At 40.2% G+C, this 14,651-nt stretch overlaps 3 protein-coding genes and 2 pseudogenes across 3 annotated transcripts; 3 read left to right on the top strand and 2 right to left on the bottom strand.

Annotated features, from left to right (window-relative positions):
* Positions 1-725: 725 nt before the first annotated feature.
* LOC126784110 (disease resistance protein RPV1-like) lies at positions 726-4,738 on the bottom strand (annotated as a pseudogene).
* A 561-nt stretch (positions 4,739-5,299) lies between these two features.
* LOC126782936 (mitochondrial fission 1 protein A-like) lies at positions 5,300-7,488 on the top strand. Its single transcript, XM_050508292.1, has 5 exons — positions 5,300-5,440; positions 6,268-6,406; positions 6,556-6,680; positions 7,029-7,092; positions 7,191-7,488. Exons 1-5 carry the CDS (start codon positions 5,348-5,350, stop codon positions 7,274-7,276), a joined length of 507 nt encoding a protein of 168 aa, XP_050364249.1. The 5' UTR covers positions 5,300-5,347; the 3' UTR covers positions 7,277-7,488.
* A 1,448-nt stretch (positions 7,489-8,936) lies between these two features.
* Positions 8,937-10,183, top strand: LOC126784109 (glycolipid transfer protein 1-like; annotated as a pseudogene).
* Positions 10,184-11,390: 1,207 nt separating this feature from the next.
* Positions 11,391-12,386, top strand: LOC126784819 (CRIB domain-containing protein RIC7-like). The gene is given in 6 exon segments (XM_050510329.1): positions 11,391-11,463; positions 11,563-11,669; positions 11,741-11,811; positions 11,913-12,246; positions 12,248-12,352; positions 12,354-12,386. Coding segments are annotated over 6 exon segments (723 nt in total).
* A 679-nt stretch (positions 12,387-13,065) lies between these two features.
* On the bottom strand, positions 13,066-14,610 carry LOC126784529 (piriformospora indica-insensitive protein 2). Its single transcript, XM_050509993.1, has one exon. The coding sequence runs from the start codon at positions 14,602-14,604 to the stop codon at positions 13,204-13,206; it is 1,401 nt and encodes a 466-aa protein (XP_050365950.1). The 5' UTR covers positions 14,605-14,610; the 3' UTR covers positions 13,066-13,203.
* Positions 14,611-14,651: the final 41 nt, after the last annotated feature.

The following is a 14,651-nucleotide window of genomic DNA, read 5'->3' as shown; positions in this document are numbered from 1 at the left end:
CTTAGGGAGTCGTCTGAACAGGCTTTTAGGATAGAACTCAAACAAAGCATGGGTTACATTGGAAAAACATCCAGCAGAATTTGCTCCGCCCTTTACTTTAAATGGATTAACATACCACATGACCAGATGATCAGAACAGGCAATTTCAAGATTTTTCTCACCCCAATCCCAATCCAAACAGTGATTGAATTCAATGACTTGACCGCTGCAGGTTTTGAAATGGCCTTCGCATCCAAAATCAAAATCCGAGTAATGATAGGGATCGTTATAGGGGAATGAAACAACAATTGATAGGGCAAAACCCAAGAAATGTTCATCAAACCAATGCGGAGGAAGCTTGATCCGTATTGAGAATCCTTCGTTTCGGTAGATAAACCACTTTGGAATTGCATTTCCGGAATATAAAATTGAAATCGAAGGTTTTGATCGTTCCTGTACCACGGATAGCTGTCATGATTACGTCCATTATAAAGAAAAAGTAGCTATATCAGAGAGAGAGAGAGAGAGAGAGAGAGAGAGAGCGTACATGTTCAATGGCTCGGGAGTGTACACGTTCCATTTGAATCAAACTTAGCAGTTCATCAGTAGTCAAGTTTTGCATTATGTGCGAGACAGAGCGAGAGCTATTCCTGATACATTCAATGTACCGAATTCGATTAAGCCTTGATGATGCAATTTCCATTAGAATCAACTTAAGCTGTTCACCACTAGTCATGTTGTGCCTTAATGCTGTCCCTGAACTAGACCTTTTTCCCGGTACAGATTGAAGGATTCTGCACTCCACCAAGTTTAGGTACTCCAGCTCAGAAACCTGTCCGATGCTTGCAGGTAAGCGCTCAATCAAGCTTCCTTTCAGATCTAATCTCCGCAATGATGAAATGCTAATGAGGCCATCGGGAATTTCTAATACACTGCAATAACTCAGCACTAGTTCTTCTAATGACGGCAAGCCGACTGAGAAGGCTGGCAGTGAGAAAGGCGGAGACGTTTAAGAGATTTTAAATCGTAGATGCTGCTTGGGAGTGCCTCAAGGTTTTCACACTTATGTATCTCCAATATTTCAAGCGCTAACAAATTTCCAATGCTCCAGGGTAGCTCCTCTACTGCTGTTAGACTAAGGTGACACAAGTCACACCACCATGGCAAACTACTTACACCAAGTTTCAACATCTTCCCTCTCAAGGCACCGTCAAAAGTAGTTCTGCGACGGCCATTCAAGAGTAACAGCTCCAACTGTTTAGGCCCATCTAAATTTTCAGTCAACATGGGGTAACTCTTCACTACCTGTGAAAAAAGAATTAATAAAACTCGGGCGTTCCATAGGCTCCAAGATCCCTAGTAAGTCCTTGAAATAATAGCAATCGAGGAGACTAAGTTCCTCTAGAGATTCCAACTTAGCTTTGCAACTTTGAAGGTTATTGCACTCTTTGAAATTTAAAGATCTTAAAAATTTCATGTTACCAATACAACTAGGGAGCTCTGTTATAAAGTTGCAGCCACTGAAGTTCAAATGAGCCATCAATAACAAGGATGGTGGGAGTGGTGGTGCTGACTTTATAAAAAGGAGTTTCTTACAACCATCAAGGACCACAGCTTTTATTTTGTAGATGCTGCTTGGGACAAACCGAAGGTTGTTGCAGTTAAACAGTTGGATCTGTTTAAGCCCAACTAGATTTTCAATCGACATGGGTAATTCTTCAATACCTGTGTTACTTAGATTAAGAAACTCCAGGCGTTCCATAGGCTCCAAGATCTCTGGGAAGTTCTTGAATCTATAGCAACCAAGGAGAGAAAGTTTCTCAAGAGATTTTAACTTACAAATGCTAGTAGGGAGCCTCACAAATCTTTTGCAATGTTCTAGTTGAATTGAAACAAGGCCAGAGACGCACCCGATTGATGATGGTACTTCTTCTATTACTGCCTGAGTCAAACATAAATGTCTTATATTCCTTGGAATTTCTGAAACTCTGCTAAGAGATGAGCAGCCAAATAGACCACGGATTTGGAGAGAATCCAGATTGCAGGTGCTGCTAGGAAGACTCTTAAGGTCTTGACAATACATGAGGTCCAATGATACAAGCTTCTTGTGGGACCAAATTGATGAAGGTAACTCTTCTATTGCACTTCTGTGTAAATAGAAGGCAGTCAGATTAACCGGCATATCTGGAAGACGTTTCAGACTTGAGCAGCCACTAAGATTCAGAGACGTTAGCATGTCAAGATTTTGAAAATATGTAGGGACTTCAACCAAACTTGTACAGTTCTGAAGTTCTATATTCTCAATCGGACTCTCGGAGAGATCCGGAACTTTGTTCAGGTTCTTGGAATGACTAAGATTTATCTTCCTCAACTTCCCAAGACTCTGTTACAAGAAAAATAAAGAGAGATGTCAACATTAACGTATCTAATCATTTTCACTGTTTAGAAAACACAAGAACCATAAAGTATAATAGTGTACGGTACCTGGTCTTCAGACCAAAGATGCTCGATTCGGCTATTGGGCAAATGAAGCTCAATAAGATTGTCCGGACAAAATTCTGACGGCAATGATTTTAACGGATATCCATCCCAATAGAGATATCTAAGGGCATCAGGAAGAGACAGAAGTTCTTCCAGAAGGTAAATTCTTCCGCACTTTTCGGGAAAGTTATTTTGAGAATTATAAATCTTGAGCAATCTTAGATTATGCATGTCTTTGAAGGCTGCACCTCTCATATGCAGCTTTGTGATCTTAGACATATCAAGGTATATGGCTTCAGTTGTACCGGTTCCCTACAAATGAATAGCACGGTATACATAAGCATGATAGTGCAAGTTATACAAAAACAAAATTACCAGAAACAACATTTTTGAGTTTTAAAAGAAAATGAAGAGTAGGAATCTTACTGTATTAGTTTTGAATATTTGACAGATATCCTCAGCCATCCACAACCTACTGCGTTTTCCAGGTTCCTTAATGCCTTGTTCACGGACAATTGCACGACCCATTTCTTGTGTCAAATCATGCATCCACAGGTAATTGTTTTTGATTGATATAAGAGACACATCAATCAGAGCTTCAATTCCCCCATCAGCACAGAAGTCACAAGTAATATCTAACATTCTTTTTGCATAATCTATCTTCTCCCCTTTATAAAAGCATGCAATCTCAAGAAATATCTCCTGCTGTTCCTCACATCATAACTTACTCTTAACACATCCTGAATACTTCTGTTTAGAAACTTTTTCAGTTTGATCAATTCCCTTTCCCATTCTCGTATTCTCTTGCAGCGCAATAGGGAACCCAAAACCTCAAGTGCCAATGGAATGCCATCAGCATAACTTACCGCCATTCTTGACAACTCTGTATATTCAGATGTTGGACACATATTTTTAAAAGCCTTCTCATGAAAAAGCTGAAGGGCATGATCTTCATTTAATTGCTTAACTTCGTAGATCTCATCTGCTGTCTTAAGTAGTTGCATACATCTAGTTGTTATAAGAATTTTACTTCCAGGACCAAAATGAGTACCATCTCCAACTAAAACATCCAGTTGCCTTGAATCATTCACATCATCAAGAACAACGAGGACCTTCTTACGGCGGAGTCTCTGTCTGACAAGATTTGATCTCATAGATAGAGTGCCAATATCTTCTTCTAACAAACTATTAAAAAGCTTGTTTTCCAACTGATTTAGTCCATGCCTCGTCTCTGATGCTTCCCTAACATCTCCGACAAAGCAACCAGCGTCAAATTCCAAAGAAAGATTATCAAACACAGCACGAGCAAGGGTGGTCTTACCTATACCACCCATACCCCAAATACCTCCAGACACTGGATGATTCACGATTCAAATTCACAAAAATAGCTTGAACAATGTCCTCAACTAACTTGGACTCAGGCCTAGCATATCCAGAAACACAAACACTGTGCAAATAAGTATACCACGTATGTGTATTGTCCTAAATCATGAGCTTCATGCATCAGAACTCAATACTGAACAAATATAACAAAGAGTAGCCATCAGTTACATACCTAATGTTGAGAGAATCAAACCCAGATAGATTTGCAGCAGTTGTCAAAGCATCCCTCCACCGGCGCACCATCTCCGCCCTAGTCTCAAAACGTTGTTCAAGCTTATCAAACGCAGCTCCATAGCTACCTTCTGCCTCCGCACATGAGAAGGATCCACGTGGTAGAAAACAGGTATAACGGCGTGTCCATACTTCTTCTTGCATTCGAGAATATGCACAAGCTCATCCAAGCACCAGGTAGAAGAGGCATAGTTGTCGGAGAAAATGATGACAGAGAGCTTTGATTGGTCTATGGCTTTGAGAAGTGCGGGTCCGATTTCGTCGCCTCTCTCGAGTCTGTTGTCTATGTAGGTGTCGATGTTCTTCCGGAGTAGAGCAGCGTGGAGATGACTGGTGAAGCCGTCGCGGGTGTCCTCGCCTCGGAAACTGAGAAACACGTCGTGCTTTTCTCGGTGGGGAATGACAGCAGAAGAAGAGGAAGAAGCCGCCATGATGCTCCCCTGCAATCAATAGTAGCGAAGGAGAAGAAATAAAACGCACCTAAGAATCAAAAGCAAAGTGCTTTGAAGAAGTTGGAGACTTCGAAATAGACACTGACAGATGATCAACCACTCCGAGACGGACACGATGAATTGACAAAACGCGGAGTAGGGAAATCGGAAGTGTATGACGAGGAAGTTGCAGGAGCATTTTTCGCAGGAGTTGATGAGTTTGACAATGAGGAATGGCTGTCGGCCGAAAGCACCATGTTTGCCACATACGGGTCTTCTTGGCCTCTTTTTATTTCCATCGCTCTTTTTTGTTTAGGAGATTTATTTATACCTCTAAATAAAATAATATACAACCTAAAGACCTAAACATACAAGACCCTCCAATATTCTTCATCTAATTGAACATTGATGCAAGTGTACGTATCTGATTGGTTACAAACAACCTGAATTCATACCCGATTTTCATTAAATGATTCGCACCTTAATTTTCTATTACATAATTTATTTTTGTCAGCTTTCATTCTATGTGCTCTACGTATTTGTAATTTATTTATTCATTCTCAAGTAGATAGCAATTTGATTCTATTACTTATATATTTCATAATCCAATTGTTATATTGACAACATCTTTGATTTCGCCTATATTGACAGCATCTCTGATCATTTGTTTCTAAGATTTTTCACAACAAAAACGCATTTTCCTTTTTTCTTTTTCCAATTTTTTTTGGGTCAACAGAGGAGGGACTTAGCCTTTAAGCGAAACAAAGTATATATATATATATATATATATATATAAAGGGAGTCCCGTGTCCCAAACAGCGGAAGCGAGCGAAAAAACGAAAATGGAGGCCAAGATGACCCAATTCTTCGAGTCGGTTGGCAATTTCTTCACTGGCGGCGACCAGATCCCCTGGTGCGAGCGCGACATCATCGCCGTAACTTCTTCTTCTCCTACAATTTCCTGCCTTGCTTTCCACTTACCTCTTACTTCAAGCTTGTACTACTGCCCGTTAATTTTTGTATAAACTTTTATTGAAATATATCGATTTTCTATATCTACACAATCATTTCGGTTAGTTCTTTGGATTGAATTGAATTTCTGTAACAATAGTAAATTTTTCCCTCTGAAATGAACTGTCAGCAGGTTAATCTGTAATGACTTGTTGTAAAAACAGATAGTATTCCAGGTCTGACAAGTGACAAGCAATTTAGATCTGAGGCAACTGACTGCATATAATCCAAAAACAAAAAATTTGTTTCATTTGCTTGGAATATATTGGGTTGCAATGTTCTAAAAACGCTGCAATTACATGTTTACAATTTTGTTTATTCGGTGTACCCTTGAGAAGCTGGAGTTGTTTAGTACTGATTGATGTGTTAGCATTCTAAATTATTGCCTGCGTAGTGTCAAATCATTTGAGTATTTGGAGATGAATGAAGGTAGTAGCGTAGATGGCCTCTAGGATGCTGGCATAAATGTGCTGCTGAAGAGGAAGTCTGGCTTTTAAAGTGTGTTTAAGTTTCCGAGTTGGTCAGAAGCTGGAGTTTTTGAGTACTAACTGGTTATTAGGATAATATGTTAATATTGTTCTGAGTATGGGGAAATAAGTGACACGTAATTCTTGAGCATTCTTGAAAAGAATAGAATATTTGAGGATTCAGTACTTTGTTTTGAGGATTTGATGAGTATCGGAGTATAAGGTGCTGCATGCCAAGTTGTTTTCGTGTGATTGTATGTTTCTGAAAGTCTGCTATGGTATAGGGATGTGAAAGAGAGGTTGCTGAGGCTCAGAAAGGTTCAAATGATGAATTTTTCAAAGAATGTCTCATGCGACTGTCATGGTCTCTTGTTCATTCAAGGCAACCAGAGGATGTGATACGTGGAATAGCAATGCTTGGAGGTACTCTCTCTCACTCTCTCTCCTTTGTGAACTTTCCAAGTTTCTGTCGTGTATATGATAACCTATTGATGCTATTCACCTCCTTACTTTCCCTTGAGTTTAGGGACTTTCTATGCTCCTTGTATTGACTGGATACTGGTGACTTGCAGCTTCTTTGAGTGACGCTAATAGCAACCCTCTGCAATTGCGAGAGACAGTGTATCTTCTTGCTGTTGGGCATTACAGGAATGGTGACTATTCTAAGAGTATGGAACTTGTTGAACAGTGTTTGACGGTATGGTATTTAGTTATTTTATTTGGTTATGTAAACAATTCAGAGCATGATGAATGGCACTGTACTTTCAAAATACTTGCTCTTCGTATGTGAGATAATCTACCTTCATTGATCTCTGCAAAAATGTAAAATTAGGATCATTTATTGGTAAATACTAACTCTAGGAATCTCTTTCTTTATCTGACTATTTGCTTTCTCTATGTTTAATTACATTAAATGCTTATGGAGTTGTATGTAGGTGGATCCCTAATAAGAAAAAGCATCACAATGCTTTAAGTGTTGTTGCCTTTTTTCTTTCTTAAATTCTTTAAAAGTTATTCATTGGATTATATTGTTATTTTTTGGCAGATTCAACCTGCTTGGAGACAGGCACTGAACCTTAAGAAGATGAATGAAGATCGGATTAAAAGAGGTAGAAATGATAGTGAAACTGTTGTTGAATATAAATTACTGTGTATTTGTGTTGGTATCGCTTATCTGCTGACAAAACTCCTTTGGGTTTAAATGTAGATGGTGCGATTGGGATAGGTATTGCTGCAACTGCTGTTGGACTGATTGCTGGTGGAATTGCTGCGGCCGTGGCCCGGAAGAATTGATCAAACTCTTTCTGCAGTCTCTTCAGATAAACATGCTTCTTGAATTCTGTTGCTTAACAAATCCAGTCCGTGTTTATAAAACTTTACATTATATGTAAAATGAATGCTAGCTTATATACACCAGCATGAAGTTATGTATGTTACAAACCAATATCAACCTGATGAATTTTATTTCGTAGATGGATGATGGGCTGTATTAGGCTCTAAATATCTGTTTCTACCTCACCTTTAGGGCTATAACAGATGGGAAAATATATTTGTTTGAGTTTGCTTGTGTTGCGACATGTTTCACTTTCTGCCCAATGTATCCATATCAAGAATTTAGAGCCTTGGGCAACAGCCAAGAGGTAGATATTGGTCTCTTTAGGTAAATTGAACGATTGGAGCATCCAACTTGAAATATTAACACCGGAAAGATTACATTTATATGTTTTGACTAATCAGTTATGGACATGGTTAGAAACCTGAGAATTTATTGGTTGGTTGCACTGGCGGAACTTGAAGACCTAAACTTACCCTCGTCAGCTTCGTTAACCCAAATTTTGCAGCCATTCCAGCTGTTGACGACTTCAGCAATATCCTGCTTCTTACTGTAGTGTATACTGCCATATTACTCATGTACTCTAGTCAGTACAATCAGTTTCTAGTACCTTTCCCAAATAATCAAAACAGTAAACCAGTGTAAATTTTGGCTACGGCCACCATATAATTGGTAAAAACCAGACTAACACGTCTGTGAAGAGATCAAGAGTTCAAGGCTGAACATATCGCTTCAGCCGAGTGAAGAGCTATCATTTTATTGTTTTGCATTTTAATCATTGCGTACATAAAACCGAGCTTGCATGCTCCCCAATGGAGGCACCGGGTTATTCAATATAAGCTAGAAGCCTAGAATGAGTTAAACAAAATCATTTCATTATTTCAGGCATCAAGTCCAGAGGGAGCAGCCTTGGGAGAGAAGGGTAATCCTCCTGGTTGTTTCTCATCATCTCCAGGGCAGCATGTTACACAGACCGGCCTTGTCCGAACCACAGAGCAGATGCAGCATTTGGTTTTGCATGAACCATCGCACCCTGTGGCACAAATAATACTTGTCAATTTCATGAACTAGTTAGAACTTCCCTAATACATGATAAACAAAAATATATAACATTACCATCACCGTTTGTCGATGAAAGCTCAAAGGTTGCTCCTGTTCTCTGGAGACTGGTAGTGATCAACATCAAGAACAAGCAAAGAAGGATTGTTGAAGATGATGACATTGTGATATAGTAAGGGAGTTGTGACTTGTGAGGTTTTTGGTTACTCTGCCTTTTGGTTTTGTGTTTGTGTTTTGGCTCAGATTATTATCTATATATAGGGAGGAGTCAGGAGGATTGAAGAAGTGCTTCCCATCTGGTCTTTGAATGATATAATTAGTGGTAAATGCGATTGAATGTTTTACCTCGCGTGGCAGTAATTATCATGCAATGTATATGACTCTTTTGAGAAATTTAGAAGACGAATGAAAGGAACGCATCCTGGTTTATAAGGAAGGATATATTTTGACTTGTATCTACAAAACACCATCTTTCAAATTGACACAAACTGTGAAAGTGGAGTGAGAGGACGTAAAATTCTTGAAACTTCCCTCAACTGTTAGACTCTAGTCTAAACAAGAATGGCAAGATCTGTCTTCACTTCTGCTTTGGAAGGTATGAAGCATGTTAAATCTGAAACGGAGAGATGCTCATCGAGCCTTTCTTGGATGTATGCAAACAATTTCTACCGGTTTTAGGTAATCATATCTTGATATCTAAGTTACGTTATATATGTGTTGAACGGTTTTAGGTAATCATATCTTGATATCTGAGTTACGTTATATATGTGTTGAATTGCAGCACTTCGATGAATCATAGATGGTCTTCCGATTATTCACATGGCTAATTAGCCATAGCTTGTCTTTATTATGCCAGATAAGTTTGGAGCAGCACTATCTCCTGTGAAATCTGATGTTGGTAACGATATATGGGTATGGCACTTCTTTTTTATGCAACTTTTTTCTCAAGTAACTAGATATTTGCTTCCTTCTGTTTGTTAAGTTTGCAAGATTAAGTTTTCATGTTGTTGATCAAAAGTGCAGAGACTGGAAACCAAGTACTCTTCCAACCCTTCAGAATTCAAGCTATTGTACAGTCTAGTTCAGTCTGAGATTGGCTTCAAAACCGCTAAATCATCGTCCAGATGCACAAATGGTCTACTCTGGCTAACTAGGCATGTTTGTCTCACTTATATTTCCTTCGCAACTGGATCAATGAATCCTTGTGCTTTCTCTGAGAATTCATGACTTTGGTCATGCGCTTGTTTAGGGGCATGGACTACTTGGTGGAGCTGTTTCGAAATCTCCGGACTGGTCACTTTCAAAAGCTTGCACATGCACAAGACATTGAAACAATGGCATAATTGGATAGCAAGCTCTTGTTTTAGTGTAATATATCATAACCTCTCTTTTGAATTATCATTTCGTCTATTATATTATATGTGAAATATATAGCCAAATTTTTTTTTAATTCCAAGGATTACTGAAGCCAGAGAATATGCATTGCATTTGAGGCAGATCAAAGTAGACTTGGGTTGTTTCAGTGAAATTAAGTAAATTTAGATGCAAGCTATTATGCCCTTTAACTCAAATTCTAAAAAAACTTACCATCTTGCTTATCCAGTTCTGAAAGATGAATCAGTACCCTGATGTATGTGATCAGAAAATTTGATGCAGAGTATGGTTACATATTACCACACATTTGGTCTCTCTGGTGTACCATGATAAAGAAAATCACATTGTTTTAATCTTTGAGTGACATGAAGATTGGAATTAAGCTTGCTCCAGAAAATTTACAGTCAACAACTACGATCTGTCGTTCCAAATAACGCAAAAATACATATGAAACCTACGCGAACCAATTACAACTGAATTATCGTCCATTTTCGCTTACCATCATGCTTCATGATCTTGAATTTGGGAACGAGCTACCTATTAGCCCTCGTGTATCAAACCTAAGACAGAATCTGTTGGACACAACCTTACATTGCTGTAGTCTGGGGTGAATTTCACTTGGAACCTCATTTGATTCCGATCACTCCAATATTCTAACCTCATTTTGATGATTCCGATCACTCCGTTAAACTAAGACTGTAAAACCAAATACGAGAACGGTAACGCAAATTAAACTTAAATTTTACACTTAACTTTGAGTATTTGACTAGTCGACTTAATGGAGGTAAAAACTATAAAGGTCTAGTCATTTTCTCCCACAAAGAGAGTAACCAATGAAACTCATATGCATCGACCAGCCATTACGTACGGCCTCTAAAATGACCCGTTACAGACAATCCCATCTAAATTTAGCAAAGCCAAAGATCTTCACTGTCATTTCTTCCCTATATTTTCACACCGGAAAGTTCGATCCACTTCTGGTGATCAACAATGTGGCAATGCATTACCATCGGATTTACGAGATAAACGATAGCTTTTGCTTTAATTAAGCATGATTTGTTTTATCACTTCTTCCCTTTTCTCATCACTCCCCCCGCTCTTGTCACATTTGTCAAAAGCTGTTATTAGTTTTTGAACACCCTTCTTTCCCCCTTTTCTTTCAGAAATCTTCTTCCTCGATCATCTTGCCAACATTCATAGAAAAGGAAGAAAAGAAGGGGTCAATTATATGAATTCAATGCATGCATGCCCTATTGAACTTCTGAGCATTTTTAGTTTCTCAAAAGATATAGTTTGAATGCTGCAACCTCTCATTGGGCCTGTAAATTTGGCCTAGCATGCAGCAAGGTCTTCCTTCAAAGGTTAGCCACAGTTCCGTTCATCTTAATTTCATAATCGTTATTTGATGGAAATTTCTTGATGTTCATCATACATGAATCTATTTTAAATTTATGAATCGTGCATTCAGTTTTTCTTGAGGTAATGATCATTTTTCACCATCTAATTTCATACAAAGGATCGACTAATAATCACACTGACGTTCTTCTTGTGTTAATTGTAACAGAATTGGAGGGAAAATTTTGGATTTTATATCTACTAGCTAGGAATTTCACAGGAATAGATTACCATTGAGAATTACTGATGTCGAACAAAGAAAACAACAGTAAGATGAAGGGCCTCTTAAAAGGATTGAGATACATCTCTCAAATGTTTGGTATGTTACATATTGAAGCCTATGCACTAATTGATGATATTTATTTACAAACACACATTGAGGCCTGAGGGAAATATATTGTCGCGCTCCTTTTGTCAGATGATAATAACAAAGAGCAAGAAATTCAGATTGGATTTCCTACGGATGTAAAGCATGTTGCTCATATAGGGTGGGATGGTCCTTCAACTGCAAGTTCTCCAAGCTGGGTACTTAATTAACTCTTGCTTCTCTTCATTTTCTTTCCATTTTGAAATGCTTAAGTTGTTGATGATTGCAGATGAACGAGTTTCAAACTCCACAAGGATATTCATCAGGGCCTTTGAGTCAGACTGGAGACATGAGCGAAGAGAATGGGAGCCAGAGAGGTAACACCTCATTTTCGTGTATATTAGTAACATGGAGTTGTAGTGTCTTCGTATCAAGTACGTGTTACCAAAATAGTTGATGATGAATGTTGTCTATTATCTCAATGTAGATTCAAGCCGGAGAAATTCAATAAGTTCAATGCCTCCGGCAAATGACTGCCCTGAATTGCCTAAATCGTCAAGAAGGCAATCATCACGAGCGCATGAAGGAGGTGGTGGTTCAACTGATTCCCCGAGGAAGGGAAAATCAGATAAATCGAAGCAATCAAGAAGGCCTTCTAGGAGGGACTCGTCGGAGACTAGTAGAGGCGGCCGTCAGGAAGCCACGGATACGAGTAGCGAATCCTCCCTGCCGGACATCCCCAAGAAATCACGGCGGAAGAAATCAAAAGAATCCGCACTTGGGGGATCAAGAAAATCAAAAGACCCTGGAACCCCATCTAAAACAAAGTGCAATGGCATTGAAGCTCAGAACTGCTTTCAAGAGGGGGAAGACAATGGGGGGTTTACATGAAGTTGTTCAAAAGAGTTGAGTACTACTAATGTTGCAGCAGCTAGCTAGAAGCATCTTCAATCAGGCTAGCTATATAAAAATGTATCATCAGGGAAGAGATGCCAAACAACTGTAATCTCAGTTTAATAAGGTCATTTCAATTTTGAAAGCACAAAGGGCAGGATAAGCACGTGCTTATTTACAAAGCACTTTTTTATAGCTATCATCCAGCTCTAGAAAAAAAGCCCATACTTGTCCAACTGTGCAAGGGTGATTTGCTTTTTGACTCTGTCTGCATGATTTGAGATCAATTTTGATATGAGACATCACAACAAGCTAAAACATTCAAAGTTGCAAAGAGCAACCTTTCTGGGCAATTTTCACATATTCTATCCCATTAGTCCTAGACCATGCTAGATTGCTAGTTACCATAACTATGCTAAATTATCAAGCTGGTTTCATTAAAAGTCCCACTTCAGATACTTTTCCCTTTCTATCACTATTATACAGAGGCCATGTAAATTTTGGGTAAATGTGAAAAGCTAAACCAAACACAGAATCAGTAATGAACACAACAGCACCAAAAGGAACCAGTTTCTTGCTTGAGACTCAAACCCCATAAGCAGGATGGTAGAAATTAAAGAAACTACATTATTACCATAACCAAAAGATAATATATGATATTATTTATATCCACTTTCCACTGAAAAAAAAGTGCATAATTACATGGTTAATTTCCTTGTACCATTCATACCCAAAATTCCCAAAACTCATTTCTAGCAGTCAAGACTATAAACCCTGTTCCTTTCTCTGTTATAAGCCCTACTAATTAATCTTCCTAATCCTGAAACTTCTAAACTCTCTCTCTCTCTCTCTCTAATCCTAATTAACCATAAGCATAATAATAATCATGAGAAAAACAATGACCATGGATGGAGCAACAGCCTGCACTGCTGAAGAAGAAGAAGAAGCATGAACAGTGAAATGGGCAGCATTGGGTCTCTGCTCTGTGCTGCACACCTTCAACTCCCCAAACCCTAAACCCTTCCCAGACCTTAAACCCTCATCATCAACACAAAGCTCTGGGTTCCCATACAACTTCATCCTATGCCCAAATTTAGCTGCAGAAAATGAGACCCTCCCACTCAAGCTATTGTTCTCCAAGTTAATCTCATTCACAGATTCCAATAACCCAAACTCCTGAGGCACTGTCCCTTCCAGGTTGTTATTATCAAGCCCCAAGTATCTCACATTTCTCAAATACACCCCCATTGAACCTGGGATTTCCCCAACCAGTCCCATCCCAGACAGCCCAATTCCCAAAATGCCCCCCAGCTTGCTCCATATCTCCGGAATCTGCCCTCCCAGCTTGTTCCCACACAACGACACCATTTTGAGCTCCGTCATCTCCGACAGAAACACCGGCACGCCGGAGCTGTTGAACCGGTTGTAGCTCAGGTCCAGAAGCTCCAGCCTCCGCAAGTTTCCCAGGCTAGCCGGAATTTCACCGGTGAAAGCATTCGAGCTCAGGTCAAGCTTCAGCAGCTCCGGGAGCTCCCCCACCGACTCCGGCGCTTTTCCGGCGAAGGAGTTTCCACCGAGGTCGAGAACCTTCAGCTTCTTCAGCTTCTCGAAACTCACCGGAACTTCGCCTCCGAGTTTGTTTCTGGCGAGAGTCAGCTCCTCCAGGTTGACCATGTCGGCGACGGCGTCCGGTACACTGCCGTAGAATCCGTTCCCGGTCAGAACCGCCCTTCGTAAGTTGGTGAAATTACGTAAAACGCCACTGAGGGGTGAAACGAGAGAGGGGTTGTCGATGAAGACGAGCTCCTCCAGACTCGGAGCAAAGCTCGCCGGAATATCCGGGACGTTAACGACGGCGGTTTGGTTGAAGCAGCGGTAGAAGAAGAGCTTGCGGAGGAAAGGGAAGGAAGTGAAGAGGAGAGGGCTGAGGACGGCGGAGGAGGAGCAGGGCGGGTTGGGGGTGAAGTCGGAGACGTAGCCGAAGCTGAGCTCGGAGACGTGGACGGAGACGACGTCGGGATCGGTATCGTTCGCGGTGAAGAAGTCGCAGACGACGCCGTGGGGGCCGTTGGAGCAGAGGTCGTCGGGGAAGAGTTTGCGCCAGGGGACGTCGGGGTTGACGGAGTCGAGGACGCGGTAGACGGAGTCCTGCTCGGCGGAGCTGAGGAGGAGGGGTTGGGAGTGGGAAATGACGAAAGAGGACAGGAGGGTAGTGAGGAGGAGGAGGGTAAATGTGGAAATTGGGTGGAGCTCAGCCATTGTGTGTGTCTGAAGTTCTGAAGAGAGCAAAAGTGGTGGAGGTGAAA

This window comes from Argentina anserina, chromosome 2 (genome assembly GCF_933775445.1).
Source record: "Argentina anserina chromosome 2, drPotAnse1.1, whole genome shotgun sequence".
Lineage (NCBI taxonomy): Eukaryota > Viridiplantae > Streptophyta > Magnoliopsida > Rosales > Rosaceae > Argentina > Argentina anserina.
This window is presented reverse-complemented; position numbering and strand designations above follow the sequence as displayed.